The sequence below is a fragment of the Onychostoma macrolepis genome, chromosome 23 (genome assembly GCF_012432095.1).
Source record: "Onychostoma macrolepis isolate SWU-2019 chromosome 23, ASM1243209v1, whole genome shotgun sequence".
In the NCBI taxonomy this organism is placed as follows: domain Eukaryota; kingdom Metazoa; phylum Chordata; class Actinopteri; order Cypriniformes; family Cyprinidae; genus Onychostoma; species Onychostoma macrolepis.
The window spans coordinates 29,401,180-29,415,344 of record NC_081177.1 but is presented as its reverse complement, the minus strand read 5'-3'; the positions used below and the strand labels follow the sequence as shown (position 1 = coordinate 29,415,344).

At 36.4% G+C, this 14,165-nt stretch overlaps 1 protein-coding gene and 1 non-coding gene across 2 annotated transcripts; both read right to left on the bottom strand.

The window, feature by feature from the left end:
- Positions 1 to 5,039: 5,039 nt before the first annotated feature.
- Positions 5,040 to 13,150, bottom strand: ndnl2 (necdin-like 2). The gene is made up of 11 exons (XM_058764578.1): positions 12,981 to 13,150; positions 12,685 to 12,746; positions 12,172 to 12,285; positions 9,680 to 9,743; positions 9,456 to 9,535; positions 9,277 to 9,371; positions 8,816 to 8,895; positions 8,685 to 8,727; positions 8,543 to 8,605; positions 8,057 to 8,171; positions 5,040 to 5,309 (listed from the first exon to the last, which is right to left on the bottom strand). The coding sequence occupies exons 2-11, from the start codon at positions 12,733 to 12,735 to the stop codon at positions 5,229 to 5,231; spliced, it is 786 nt and encodes a 261-aa protein (XP_058620561.1). The 5' UTR covers positions 12,736 to 12,746; positions 12,981 to 13,150; the 3' UTR covers positions 5,040 to 5,228.
- Positions 8,222 to 8,351, bottom strand: LOC131532729 (small nucleolar RNA SNORA11). Its single transcript, XR_009268960.1, has one exon. It is a non-coding gene; the product is annotated as a small nucleolar RNA SNORA11 (small nucleolar RNA).
- Positions 13,151 to 14,165: the final 1,015 nt, after the last annotated feature.

Sequence of the window (14,165 nt, the reverse complement as noted above, 5' to 3'; positions counted from 1 at the left end):
TGATTACTTTTCGTCTCTTCTAGAAGAAAACAAACATAACCCTCTGTATTTATTAAATACAGTGACTAAAGTAACGAAAAATAAAGCATCAACAGGTGTTGGCATTTCCCAAGAGCATAGCAGTAATGACTTTATGAACTACTTCACTTCCAAGATCGATACTATTAGAGATAAAATTGTATCCCTGCAGCCGTCAGCTACAGTATCACATCAGATAGCGCACTATAGATCCCCTGAGGAACAATTCCACTCATTCTCTACTGTAGGAGAGGAAGAATTGTATAAACTTGTTAAATCATCTAAACCAACAACATGTATGTTAGACCCGATTCCATCTAAACTACTAAAAGAGCTGCTTCCAGAAGTCATAGATCCTCTTTTGGCTATTATTAATTCATCATTGTCATTAGGATATGTCCCCAAAACCTTCAAATTGGCTGTTATTAAGCCTCTCATTAAAAAACCACAACTTGACCCCAAAGATCTAGTTAATTGACAGAAAAGGGAGATTTGAGATCGGTCTGTAAAGATAAAGGTAGTATCCTCACAATTATATTCCTTTTTAGAGAAAAATATCTGTGAGGAATTCCAGTCAGGATTTAGATCGTATCATAGTACTGAGACTGCTCTCATTAGAGTTACAAATGACCTGCTTCTATCATCTGATCGTGGTTGTATCTCTTTATTAGTTCTACTGGATCTTAGTGCTGCGTTCGACACTATCGACCACATTCTTTTGAATAGACTAGAAAACTTTGAACATTATCTAACACTTGACGGCTGCTCTGTCAATTCTTCTTCATCAGTCAGGAACCTAGGTGTGCTGTTCGATAGCAATCTTTCATTTGAAAGCCATGTTTCTAGCATCTGTAAAAGTGTGTTTTTTCATCTCAAAAGCATATCTAAATTGCAACCTATGCTCTCAACGTCAAATGCAGAAATGTTAATTCATGCGTTTATGACCTCAAGGTTAGACTATTGTAATGCTTTATTGGGTGGTTGTTCTGCACGCTTGATCAACAAACTACAGTTGGTCCAAAATGCAGCAGCTAGAGTCCTTACTAGAACCAGGAAGTATGACCATATTAGCCCGGTTCTGTCAACACTGCACTGGCTCCCTATCAAACATCGGATAGATTTTAAAATCTTGTTAATTACTTATAAAGCCCTGAATGGTTTAGCTCCTCAGTACTTGAGCGAGCTCTTATCGCATTATAGTCCTCCACGTCCGCTGTGTTCTCAAAACTCTGGCCGTCTGATAATACCTAGAATATCAAAATCAACTGCGGGCGGCAGATCCTTTTCCTATTTAGCACCCAAACTCTGGAACAATCTACCTAACACTGTTCGGGAGGCAGACACACTCTGTCAGTTTAAATCTAGATTAAAGACCCATCTCTTTAGCCTGGCTTACACATAACACACTAATAGGCTTCTATTATTCAAATCCGTTAAAGGATTGTTAGGCTGCATTAATTAGATCAACCGGAACCGGGAACACTCCCCATAACACACGATGTACTCGTTACATCGTAAGTAGAACGGCATCTACGCTAATATTTGTCTGTTTCTTTCCTAGTCTGTTTCTCAGTCCGTATCCGATCAGATGGTGGATCAGCACCAAGAGATGATGTCTACAGCCCTGATCGTCAGCGGAGACCAGGACACCCAGATGACCCCCAGAGATATATCCCCAGTGAAGACCTTGATTAAAATACAATAAAACTAAAAATATAACAAAATAACAAAAAATATAATAAAATACCTAACTACATAATACTATTATTGTTAGAAATTGCAATAAAATAAAAAATAGAAATATAAACTTTTGAACTGAGAAACTTTTCGAAAGAGGAGAACTGACCCCCGACTGAGCCTGGTTTCTCCCAGGGTTTTTTTCTCCATTCTGTCTCAGAGGGAGTTTTGGTTCCTTGCCGCTGTCGCCTCTGGCTTGCTGAGTTGGGGACACTTAATTTCTAGCGATTATCGTCGATTTGATTGCACAGTTTATTTAAACTAAACTGAGCTAGACAATGACATCTCTGAATTCAATAATGAAATGCCTTTAACTGAAAATTGAGTGTTTAATCTTATCATTATACATTACTGACACTCTATCCTCCAATTTGATACTGTTAAGTGCTTTGACACAATCTGTATTGTTAAAAGCGCTATATAAATAAAGGTGACTTGACTATTGGAATTACTCTAGGCTCACTTGGTTCACTTTGTCCCTGTCTGCTTTCTCATCATTGTTGCTTATGAGCTCCACGACTCTGGTGTTATCTGCAGACGTTACAATTGCTTTGTTGCTGATCCAAAATTGCACTGTAAAAAAGTGTATAACAGTGGACTCAGTACACATCCGTGTGATGGTGCACCGGTGCTCAGTGCAAGTATCTAGTTGCACACTGATGTGCTTAGTCCAAGTTCTGACAGATTCTGGGTTATGCATATTGTTGAGGGTCCAGTGTGGGTGGGATGTGAGCTTTGAGGCGAGCCTCCAGCAGGCGACTGGTGTGCATTTCTGACCAAATTGTCAGAAACAGATTGTATGAGGGTGACATGAGGGCCAAATGTCATGTAGTGGGACCCAGTGTTGGGAGTAACGCATTACAAGGCAAGTTATGTAATCAGATCACTTTTTTCAAGTAACGCATTACTTTTTAATTTACAAGAAAATATCTTACTTTTTTCAAAAAGTAACGCCATTTACTTTGTTTTCCCATTTATTGACTGACAAGGCTCCTGTTCCCATATTGGGAGAAATCGGAAGTACAGAGGCGTTGTGTGTGAACATGATGTTACTGTAGTTCTAGACTAAATGTGAATGTGCATTAATTCATCCCACTCGCAAAAAAACAGATTTAGTATTCATCAAAATGAATTAAAACAGTGAAATGCAAACTCAGAATATGATGCAAACCTGCAATAATTAAATATGTTAAATAACACAAATGTACCTAATCCCATTTTATTAACCAATGTCTTTGCTGCTGACCTTTGATGATCCAGTTCAACCATACTAAGCAAACATGACTTTAGATAAACTAACAATTGAGCTTCATTGTTTTTAAAAAAATTTTTATTGTGTTTTATTGTGTTGAACCTTCTTCTCCTGCGTTCTACTGTACAGACGTGAATTTACTTTTCCTTCAGCCTACGGTTTATTCATTACACTTTTTGGTGTGAAAGGGCTTTTACATTTGCTATAAATAGAACTTCTTGTATTAAAAACAAACAATCAAGCCCTGCTCATATTTAAAAAGTAACGCAAAAGTAACGTAACACAGTACTTTCCATAAAATGTAACATAACATAATTAGTTAAGGAGTAATGCAATATTGTAATGCATTACTTTTAAAAGTAACTTTCCCCAACACTGGTGGGACCTGTGCTCACAGCCCAGCACTGTGCAGCTCGACTGGAATTTGCCCATCTTTGGCCATTGATACATTTTGTTTTCAATGAATTACTCAATGTATACAAGTAAAGATTTTCAACTTGAATATTTTGTTCGAGATCCAATGTGTGAATTAAGTGTTCCCCTTTAGATATATTAATTAATGTATATATATGTTATAATTATATATTGTATATGTTGTATTAATATATATATTTACCATTCTGTGTGTGTGTGTGTGTGCGTGTATATATAAACACACATTCTTGTACATCTATCTTTGTGAGGACATTCATTTACACAATGCAATCTCTAGCTCCTTACCCTAACCCTACCCATCAGAACTAAGTGCCTCACCCAAACCCTTTCCCTAAACCTAACCTTTACCCAATTATAACCTCTCTCTGTCTCTCTCTCTCTCTCTCACACACACACACACACACACACACAAACAAACAAACTTATTCTAAAATTAAAATTACAATACATCAAAAATAGAATACCATCAAACAGAAATTAGGGTAGTGCTTGCCCGTTCAAAATTAATGGATGGTTGCTGGGACAGTATAACTAATTACCTACAAAGTATTTTACAACAAATTTATTTCAAATGTAGCATGAACACTGCTATTTTGTGAAATTGCTTTAGGTATCCCTAAAGGGATATGTTAATGCAACACAAGACTTTAAACTTAAAATCCTACAGTAGTACGTCATACTCATGCTTTTGACAGTAATGGAAACAGCGTTTGAGGGGAAAAATGTCTGATGGTCACTGAAAATGCATCAATTGGAATGAAGACTGCAGGTAGGTTTCTTGAAGCATCTTGGAGACGCTGCCACAGTTCTTCTGGATTTAGTCTGTCTCTTCATGTCATTCCAGAAAAACTGGATGATGATCAGATCAGATCTCTGTGTGGAGCACTGGCTGTTTTCAGACAAAAATCTCACTGGATTATTACAATTAACGGCAAAATGAATGTTTGGAAATGTAAACTGATATTTCCTACTGACACACTACAGCAAAAGATAGAAATAACTGACTTTAAACCATTTTTTTAACTGCTGAAAATATTAGTGTTCAAATAATATTGGCCACCACTGTATGTTAACAGCTGAATTGATGTTAGATGTTGCATTACAAACTGCTGTCACTGAGAATACTTATTTTTCTGAATAAGTATGAAATAGATATGTTGTAGTTTATATCAATTTTAAAGTCATGAATGATTTGTAGCCTCTCTTTGCTTCATACACTGTTGCTGCTATGTAGAAACCATGTAGAAATGCATTACTGAACCAGAGCTTGGTAAAACAGCACTGGTCTGGCCAAAGCTCAGATCTGAGCCCCACTTAAGTCTGGGCTTTGTGTAGGATATGAAGTTCTTCCACACTAGACTTGAAAAAGTATTTCTATGCAGACCTTGCTTTGTGCACACAGACATTATCATTACCAAGCCTTGGGGGGGAAAAAAAGCACAAAATTCTCTAGAATGGCATTTTCAATTCGTAGCATTGAATTGTCCTCACAGAACTGGCTGGAATAGTCAAACTTGTTAAATATAAGAGGGTGTCCACATACTTTTGGCCACATTACCTCTACACCGACTTCTGTAAAATAACACTGTCAACAAGAGAATTGTAAAATAACTTTATTTATAAACAAGAAATATTGTAATTAAAATATTTCACAAGTGTAAAAAATGTTTTGACAAACAAGAGAGCTCCAAAAAACTCTTCCGTATTAAAGCATGTTTTTCTTCAACCTCAGTTTAAATAAGAAGCTCTATTTAAATATGGCTAATAAATGCACATCACAAGGTGTTCATGATCTCTGGCTGCTGGTCTCAGCGGCACTGGCGTCTCTGAACTGCTGTGTCCAGCTCTGAGGATCCTGATCAAAAAGCTGCGAGAGAAAAGACACATGCCAACACTCATTACTTACTACAACTTTTATTTTATTTATTGCTTTGGAATTTATGTGCTCAAGTGAAAGGCTCATGAATAAATAATGATGGCTGTTTAACAGTCATTGTAGGGGTAAATCTAATGAACATGTCAGGGCCTACTTTTTCAAACTACTCTTAGGTCGTTCGTCCAATCTTCACCAAATTGTGCACAAAGCAATTATAGACTACGCTGTCAAAATTATTTTGTGAACTGCTCTGTATGTGCAAAAGAACAAGACAGCATGTGCTGAAGTAAACAGAGAACACCCTGTAAGTTCATTAAGAGAATTCGTGAGGAGGTGATAAGAAAGACAAAGATTAGGAGAAAGTGTGCTAAGTTTTTAAATATTTATGGTGCCAACCCTAAAGTTTAGCTTGTATAGAGCTGTCACTATAATAAACGTTACTTGATGTAGAGTAAGATAAAAGTTGAATGAATTCCTATAGCAGATCAGATTTAGGACCACATATAGAAAATCATGATCAAAAAGATCAGATTCCATTTGATTTGTGCTGTTCACATTGTCATAGGGCTGGACAATAATTCAATATCAATATGTATCGCGACATTATTTTTTTCAATAACGGTGATATGATTTTTAAACACATTTCTGATATTTCGATATTCATTATTTATAATCGATATGTATACATTGTGGCGTTTGACTTCGTTGAATAAACATGAGCACTGCGTGTTTCAAAATCAGAACGGGGCGCGGGTGTTTTATATGAATGTATCTCTGAAGGGAACCGACTGTCTTCAGAAATGTTTTGATGTCATTTTCATTTTATCTGATAAAGTATTGTTGATGAGCGGAGCTGCTTTGAGAGCGGCAGAACCCAGTAATGGCTGTAAACAAAGTGCCTCCTGCTGGCAGAGAATGAGTTTGCATTTTCAATAAGCCCATCTCCAACAACATGCTTTTGCTGTTGCTCAATTTTTTTGTTTTCTGCAGAAACTCAGAGCACTTTTTATACACTTTATCCTGGCTGAAGCACATTTGTTTCAGTCTATAAGAATAATAAGCCTACACTACCAGTCAAAAGTTTTTGAACAGTAAGATTTTTAATGTGTTTTTTTTTTAAGAATTGTCTTCTGCTCACCAAGCCTGCACTTATTTGATCCAAAGTACAGCAAAAACAGTAAAATTTTCAAATATTTTTACTATTTAAGATAACATTTTAAAATATATTCAAATAGAGAGCAGTTATTTATTTCTGTGATGCGCAGCTGAATTTTCAGCATCATTACTCCAGTCTTCAGTGTCACATGATCTTCAAAAATCATTCCAATATACGGTTTTGCTGATTATCAATATTTACCAGTTGAATAAAATTTTTTTTTCATGATTCTTTGATTAATAGAAAGATCCAAAGATCTTATTCAAAGAATAAATAAAAAGCTTTTGTAACATTATACACTATACCATTCAAAATCTTGAAGACAGTATTATTGTTTTTCTTTGTTGTTGGGTTTTTTGGGGGGGGGGTTATAGTAATTAATACTTTTGTTTAACAAGAATGCTTTAAATTGATCAAAAGTGACAATAAAAGATTTCTATTTCAGATAAATGCTGTTCTTCTGAACTTTCTATTCATCAAAGAAACCTGAAAAATTCTACTCAGCTGTTTTCAACAACAATAATAATAATGATAATGACAATAATAAATATTTTTTGAGCATCAAATCAGAATATTAGAATGATTTCTGAAGGATCATGTGACTGGAGTAACGATGCTAAAAATTCAGCTTTAAAATCACAGGCATAAATTAAATTTTTAAATATTTTCTAATAGAAAAGAGTTATTTTAAATAGTGAAAATAGTCCAAAATGTTACTATTATGGATCAAATAAATGCAGGCTTGGTGAGCAGAAGAGAATTCTTTAAAAAACATTACCAGTCAAAAGTTTTTTAACAGTAAGATTTTTAGTGTATGTTAACCTGAAGTTAAAGATATTAATATTAATAAGGTCTGAGATGTTTATTTGACAGTGATTTCACATTTCTTGTTTGTATGAAGGCTAAACACAAATAAAATGTGAACATTAATTTATTTGTGCTGGTTTTTCTTTTTCTTTCTATAATATTATATAGTTTTATAGAAGGAAGTTTTATAGACTTAGAAAATTCATTTTTCATAAGTTTGTAGGTACAGACATCCGTTGTGGGTGTTCTTGGCAGTTTTTATGAGGCTTTTTTAAATAGTGTTCATATCGATATCAGAATTATATTGTATCGACTGAAATTAAGAAATATATTGAGATATAAATTTTGGCCATATCGTCCAGCCCTACACTGTCATGAAAAAAACTCCTACCTGATCGGATTTGGGCCACATTTTCCTGCAGTCTGAACAAAGCCTTAAATACTCATTATATATGAAAAGAGCCACTGTATAACTATTGTCTGCATGAGTTGTTTGTGTTTAGACCCAGATAAAATTGCTATTTGTGGCTATATTATGAACATGATATCTCTGTTTTGCTTGTATTTATCAAATGTGCACATAAAAGAAGAGACTACAGACTCTCAAAAGGTGAGAACAGGTTAGAAAATAGCTGGATTATTAGTATATTAATCAAGGGTGGGTGTAATGTGCATTGATCAATCTTTGATTACAGATCCACACATTTCATTACATTTGTAATGACTGTAACTGAAAGGTTGGTTAATTGTATTGGTGAAACAAAAATGCACAAACCTCTCCAACAAAGTCCAGTAGCTTGAGTTTGGACACCTCCTTCTCTGCCCGCAGACCCCAGCGAAACTCACACTCCACTGGATCTGTGTGCGGGATCTTCACATACTCTAAATATCTGAATCAGACACATGAAAAATGAAATGAAATGGTCCAAAAATCCAAAAATCATGTCAGGAGTCATATGATGAAGGACATATATCTTTCTGTCTTCATTCTGCTAGACCCCTTCATTGTCTATGGTGTGATATAAACCACAGGTCCATGGTCTAAAGAACAGCAGCTCTGAACACACCAAATCTGCTGGGACTCATCCCACAACCTCAGAGTACATCAGTCCCTGTTCTTACAGCCACATCGTAAACCATTAATGAGTATTCAAAGTCAGGGCATGGATCACAATAGCAGGTGTTACACTGCTATTGTGGCCATATCAGTAATATGATATGAAAGACAATCATTTTGTTTCTGAAAGACACTTTCACTTACTTCTGCCGTACAAACTCATCTGTGACCACCTTTTTTACATCACCAAACTCGTCATGCTTTTCCCTGTGAGAAGACAGAGGTATCAGAAGTGAAACACCCCCCCCCCCAAAATTTTGTTTTTAAAAGGATGTAGTGCACAAACCCTGGATCCACCCGCAGCTTCTTGAGCGTATTCCACACCGTATCTACAGCATTCATGGAAAACACATTAACAAACCACCCACAGAAACTGATCAGTAGTGGTGTGAGTGGTGTGAATGGTGCATCACTCACTCTCTTTAACGACACCACCCTTCATGAAGATGACACTCAGGATGACAAACAGCAGGCCTGTCTTTGGGTTTCCAGGACGCCTGTATGGACAGAAGAAACAGTATACCCAAGACAGCAAAACTAGTGCAGCTGCATGTGAGTGAACCACACAAAAACAATTTCTGTTTCATGTTTCAGCCCAAAGTTAGTCTGTCTAATATCTCCATTTCATGGCAACAGACAGTTTAACAAAAGATCTGTTGAGAATCCGTTCAAGAGTTGTCCCATGCAACAAAAATGAACATGCACATGTAATATAGTATATGAAACAAGCATAAGCAAAAGAGAAACAACTTCTTAACAGCACACTGTTGTTAAACAGACCCAGAATGGACAAAATAAAGTACTGAATTACTACAGAAGCACATGAAATCTTAACTAACACTGAAAAACAAAGTGACCACGGATCTTGTGTTACTTACATGTTCACTGGCTCTCCATGAATGGGCTCCAGCTTATTAATCAGGATATAAATGTGATTTTTGGAATCAATCTCCACCAGCTTTAATCCAAACACCTGCATCAAACACAGCAGTTCACCTCTGTTCAGATTCACATCTATAAAAGGCTGTTTAGTCACCGTATGCTCCATCTGTTGTACCTGATCAAATTTGCGGAAAACTCTGTTCATAATTTCTGTGTAGATGGCTTTGTATTCCTTTATCACATGTTTCCCAATGTCTGCAGAATCAGTCAAAAGAGAGTGAACACAAACACAATGTATAAAATATATTTATACAATATAAATATAATTTTCTATTATGAATAATTATTTAGCTACAAAGCAGTGATATAATAGGGATCTAATGAACACAGAAGACAAACCTGCTCTTCGAATGGGTATTTTTTTTTGGTCTTTAATTAAGATGAACTGGACCACCTCTGCCACCTTGGCATAAAAGCAGAAAAATGTGTTAAAAATCCAATGTAACAGTAAAACCAACCAAATGAGAAGTAGGTGGTGCAGTCAGTGCAGATTAGACAAAAAGATTGATACCAATATTTAGTGATAATATAGCATAAGAGATTTATAAGCTATTTTTTGTAGGCCGGTCATTTTTGACCAGGAACACCACAAGTGTAACCATGTTGAATAAAATAAAAAATGTTTTACGTAAATTAACAATTTTTGTGGTGGAAGTAGTTATAACCTGTGTGAACAAAGTCAGTAATCTTAGTCCAATTGGATGACATTAAGTAACATTTTCGGGAGAAAGAAAATTTTCTCTGGGTCAAAATGACCCGAACACAAATATGAGGGTTAAACATACTTCTGTTGTTGTATGTTTACATTTATAAGAAAAACAATTATAAACCTATACAAACAGTTGAGCATCTGACTATACATATACTATAAATAGTTGACTATACATTCACATAATCTGAGACTGTACAAGAACTTTACATAAATACTGCACAAGAAAATGTGCAAAAGAGATATTTTAGGGGAAGCCGCGTAGAGTGCAAGAAGATTTGCAGTGCAATGGATAAATAAACATATATTATCATATTGAGTCTTTGTTGCAGGGAGTGTTTATAAAAGTGTCTAGTGTCTTGAAAAGGTTTTTGCCCCCTTCCTGTTTTTAATTTTTTTGCATATTTGTCACACTTAAAAGATTCAGATCATCAAACAAATGTTAATATAACATCCAGGCCTGATTACTGCCAGACCTGTTGAATCAAGGAATCACTTAAATAGAACCTGTCTGACGAAGTGAAGCATGTTTAAAGATCAACTCATCATGCCGCGATCTAAAGAAATTCAAGAACAGATTAGAAACAAAATAGTTTACATCAGTCTGGAAAGGGTTATAAAGCCATTTCTAAGACTTTGGGACTCCAGCGAACCACGGTCAGAGCCATTTTCCACAAATGGAGAAAACTTGTAACAGCGGTGAACCTTCCCAGGAGTGGCCGGCCTACCAATATTACTCCAAGAGCGCAACGACGACTCATCCAGGAGGTCATAAAAGAACCCAGAACAACATCTAAAGAACTGCAGGCCTCACTCGCCTCAATTAAGGTCAGTGTTCATGATTCAACAATAAGAAAGAGACTGGGCAAAAACAGCACCCATGGGAGAGTTCCAAGGCAAAAGCCATTGCTGACCAAAAAGAACACAAAGGCTCGTCTCACATTTGCCAAAAAATATCTTGATTATCCCCAAGACTTTTGGGCAAATATTCTGTGGACCGATGAGACAAAAGTTGAACTATTTGTTAGGTGTGTGTCCCGTTACATCTGGCTTAAAACCAACACAGCATTTCATAAAAAGAACATCATAAAAACCAGTGCCGATCCTAGACTTCTGGGGGCCCTACGCAAAACTGTGTCTGTGAAACTAAAATTACATCATCTTTGAGAGAAGAGTGAGCCAAAATTCCTCCACAGCGATGTGAAAGACTAACTGGCAACGGCCAGTTATTGCAAATGCTTGATTACAGTTGTTGCTGCAAAGGGTGGGACAACCAGTTATCAGATTTAGGGGGCAATTACTTTTTCATGTAGTGCCAGGCAGGTTTGGACAGCTTTTTTCCCTTAATAAATGAAATCATCATTTCAAAACTGAATTTTGTATTTACTCGGGTTATCTGTGTAATATTACAATTTGTTTGATCTGAATTATTCAAGTGTGACAAATATGCAAAAATAAGGAAGGGGGAAAAAACTTTTTCACACCACTGTACATACTGAGAAAAGAGAAAAATGACTAAGACTTAGAAAGAGTGAAAGACCCTCAGGCCAACCCCCAGTGGTGCCCACCCCTCTATTTATTAGTATGTTTGATGCTGCGACGTCAAGAAAGTTTATAATTTGCTTGTGTTCCTAAAAGAACAGTCCTCCCAAAAATAAAAATGTACTAACCCCAAGGTCATCCAAGACGTACATGACTTTATTTTAAAATGTAAAAATGGTCTACACTGAGCCCCGTTTACTTGCATTAAAAGGAGAAAAATCCTGGAAGAAAGAAATCAGCTGAAGAAAGATCTCGAATGGTTTGGGGGCAAATAAACTGTCTGGAACACAACACCCTAGCTTATAGATAAGCATGTTTGTTTGGGTAATTAATAGCAGTGACAAACAATTTTACCAACTAAAATGTTTGAATTTAGGATGTTCAGTGTTATTCAAACTCTGTTAAAGTACTTAAGTACTCTGCCACTGCTACGCTGCAATACTCTTGAATGAACAGCGTCATCTACAAGATCAACCCCTGCCCCGTGCATCTACTACAGCAGGCTGAGACACACCAGCCCAGATCTTTCACACAGTTTATGACACAACAGAACTGAATATCACAAATGAAACACAGGTACCTTGCGGTCGATCTGGTCAGACGTGTAGTTCTCTCGGGCTCGCTGGACCTGTGATGAGGTTATCTGGCTAAAATGAGCATCCTCGTCATCCTCATCCAGAGATACCTGAGAGCGCTGCAGTCCACACACACACACACACACACACAAAACAATCAAACTCACTATATCACTAACACTGTGTTGTTAATATCTTTGTTAAAGTCTGATTACTTATTACCAAACATTTATTTTTCTTTGCTTATTTTACTGAGATTTTGTATAAATACTATTGAATGTATTGAATGAAACTATTTGAATGCAAGATCAACACTTTGAAAACACTGTCTTGAATTGAAATACTGGTTTCCAACGTTAATTTTCTACATAGATGATCAGATACTGCCATCATTATACATCGGTTCAAATGTAAACGTGTACACTTTTAAAAGTTTTAAAATCACTTAAATCACATAGTTTCAACATTCATAACTTTAAAACAAGTACATTTTAAGACGTTTGTAAATGTTTTCTTACTCTCTGAGTTTTGTTCTGTGAAGCTGAAACCGCTTTCTTCCTCTGGGACATGGCGATCGATCCTTGAGAATTATATACATAAAAACACACAAAATGTGAATAACGTTACATAAAATACATGAATCAATGATTTGTTTCTCTGTCACTTCGGATGTTACGAAAGCAAGACACAAGATGACATTAACATCAGGACCAGCAGGTTTAAACGAAGCTAAAGCTAATGCTTTATCTGAGCAAATTATGTAGATTACAACAACAACAACAATGCACGGTGAGATGTTTAAAACAGTTTTCACCTGTCAGTGAAGTTTAATTCTCTATTTACCGCTCTGGCCGTAAACACGAGAGCGCAGTTTCCCGGTTATTTCTTCTGCTGCTGATGAACAGCGCTCCGCCGAGAGCTGAGCATCATCACACCGCCCCCTGCTGGACAACAGCCGCCCTCACAGCATAAGCTGAGGGGTGTCTCTCTCATTTACTGATCTACATTTATAGAACACGTATAGATCAGATCAGTGGTCTAGTTTCGAAGGCCAGGGGCCTCATTTATAAAATGTTACGCAGAAACCGTCCTAATTTTGATCTTACGATCGTTTCTCAGAAATGCGTACGTGCGATTCATAGAATGAACCTACGAACAGAAAACGAGCGTACAAGCCTCTTTCAGATGTGAAATCTATGAATTGCAAATTATCTTGAACTTGAGAGCAATTGTTTCAGCTCTCTGCCTTGTAAACGACCTAATTAATATCATTAACATATAAAATATCACCAATCATCATAATTTAGAACAGCGACCAAGAACAACTTACAATTTAAAAATTCTGCATTACTCCGACAATAAAAAGTGCGTACGTCTGCTCGGACCCTGACGTGACGCTAAGCACTTTTCCACGTCAAAGACCGTTTTTATAAATATGAGCGTTGGTGTGGATTTAAGCCTTTAACTCTAAGATCAAATCTGTGCGTACGCACGCTTTATAAATGAGGCCCCAGGACCGGTTCTGCGGGGCTGATATGTGCTAAGCACCCTCTAACGAAAGCAAGAGCACCCAGTTGAAGCTGTAAAAATAGTATCTTGGTGAAACAGATTTGGCAATTGTTTGAAAATGTCTACCTGGACTGTGTATTTTTTTGGACATTATATCGATGGAATTCTCAACTTCTCATATACTTGGATCTAATGTGTAAACTGTAATTAAAAAAAGGTCTACATTGTATTTTATTTTTTTAAATAAAAAATTTGGGTGGGTTCTAAATTTGCACAGTTGCTTTTTGTTTTATTTTACTGTTTCTAAAAGAAAATTCAATAAACAGTTGTTAACAACAACAACAACAACAACAACAACAACAAAGTCTATTTACCATGAGTTTTTGCAAGTCTGCACTAAACTACAATGAATGGAAAACACGTCTTGTGGAATTAAATAAGTACTACTGTCTCCTCTCCACAAATAAACTGGTGTGTGGTGGGCGTTCTG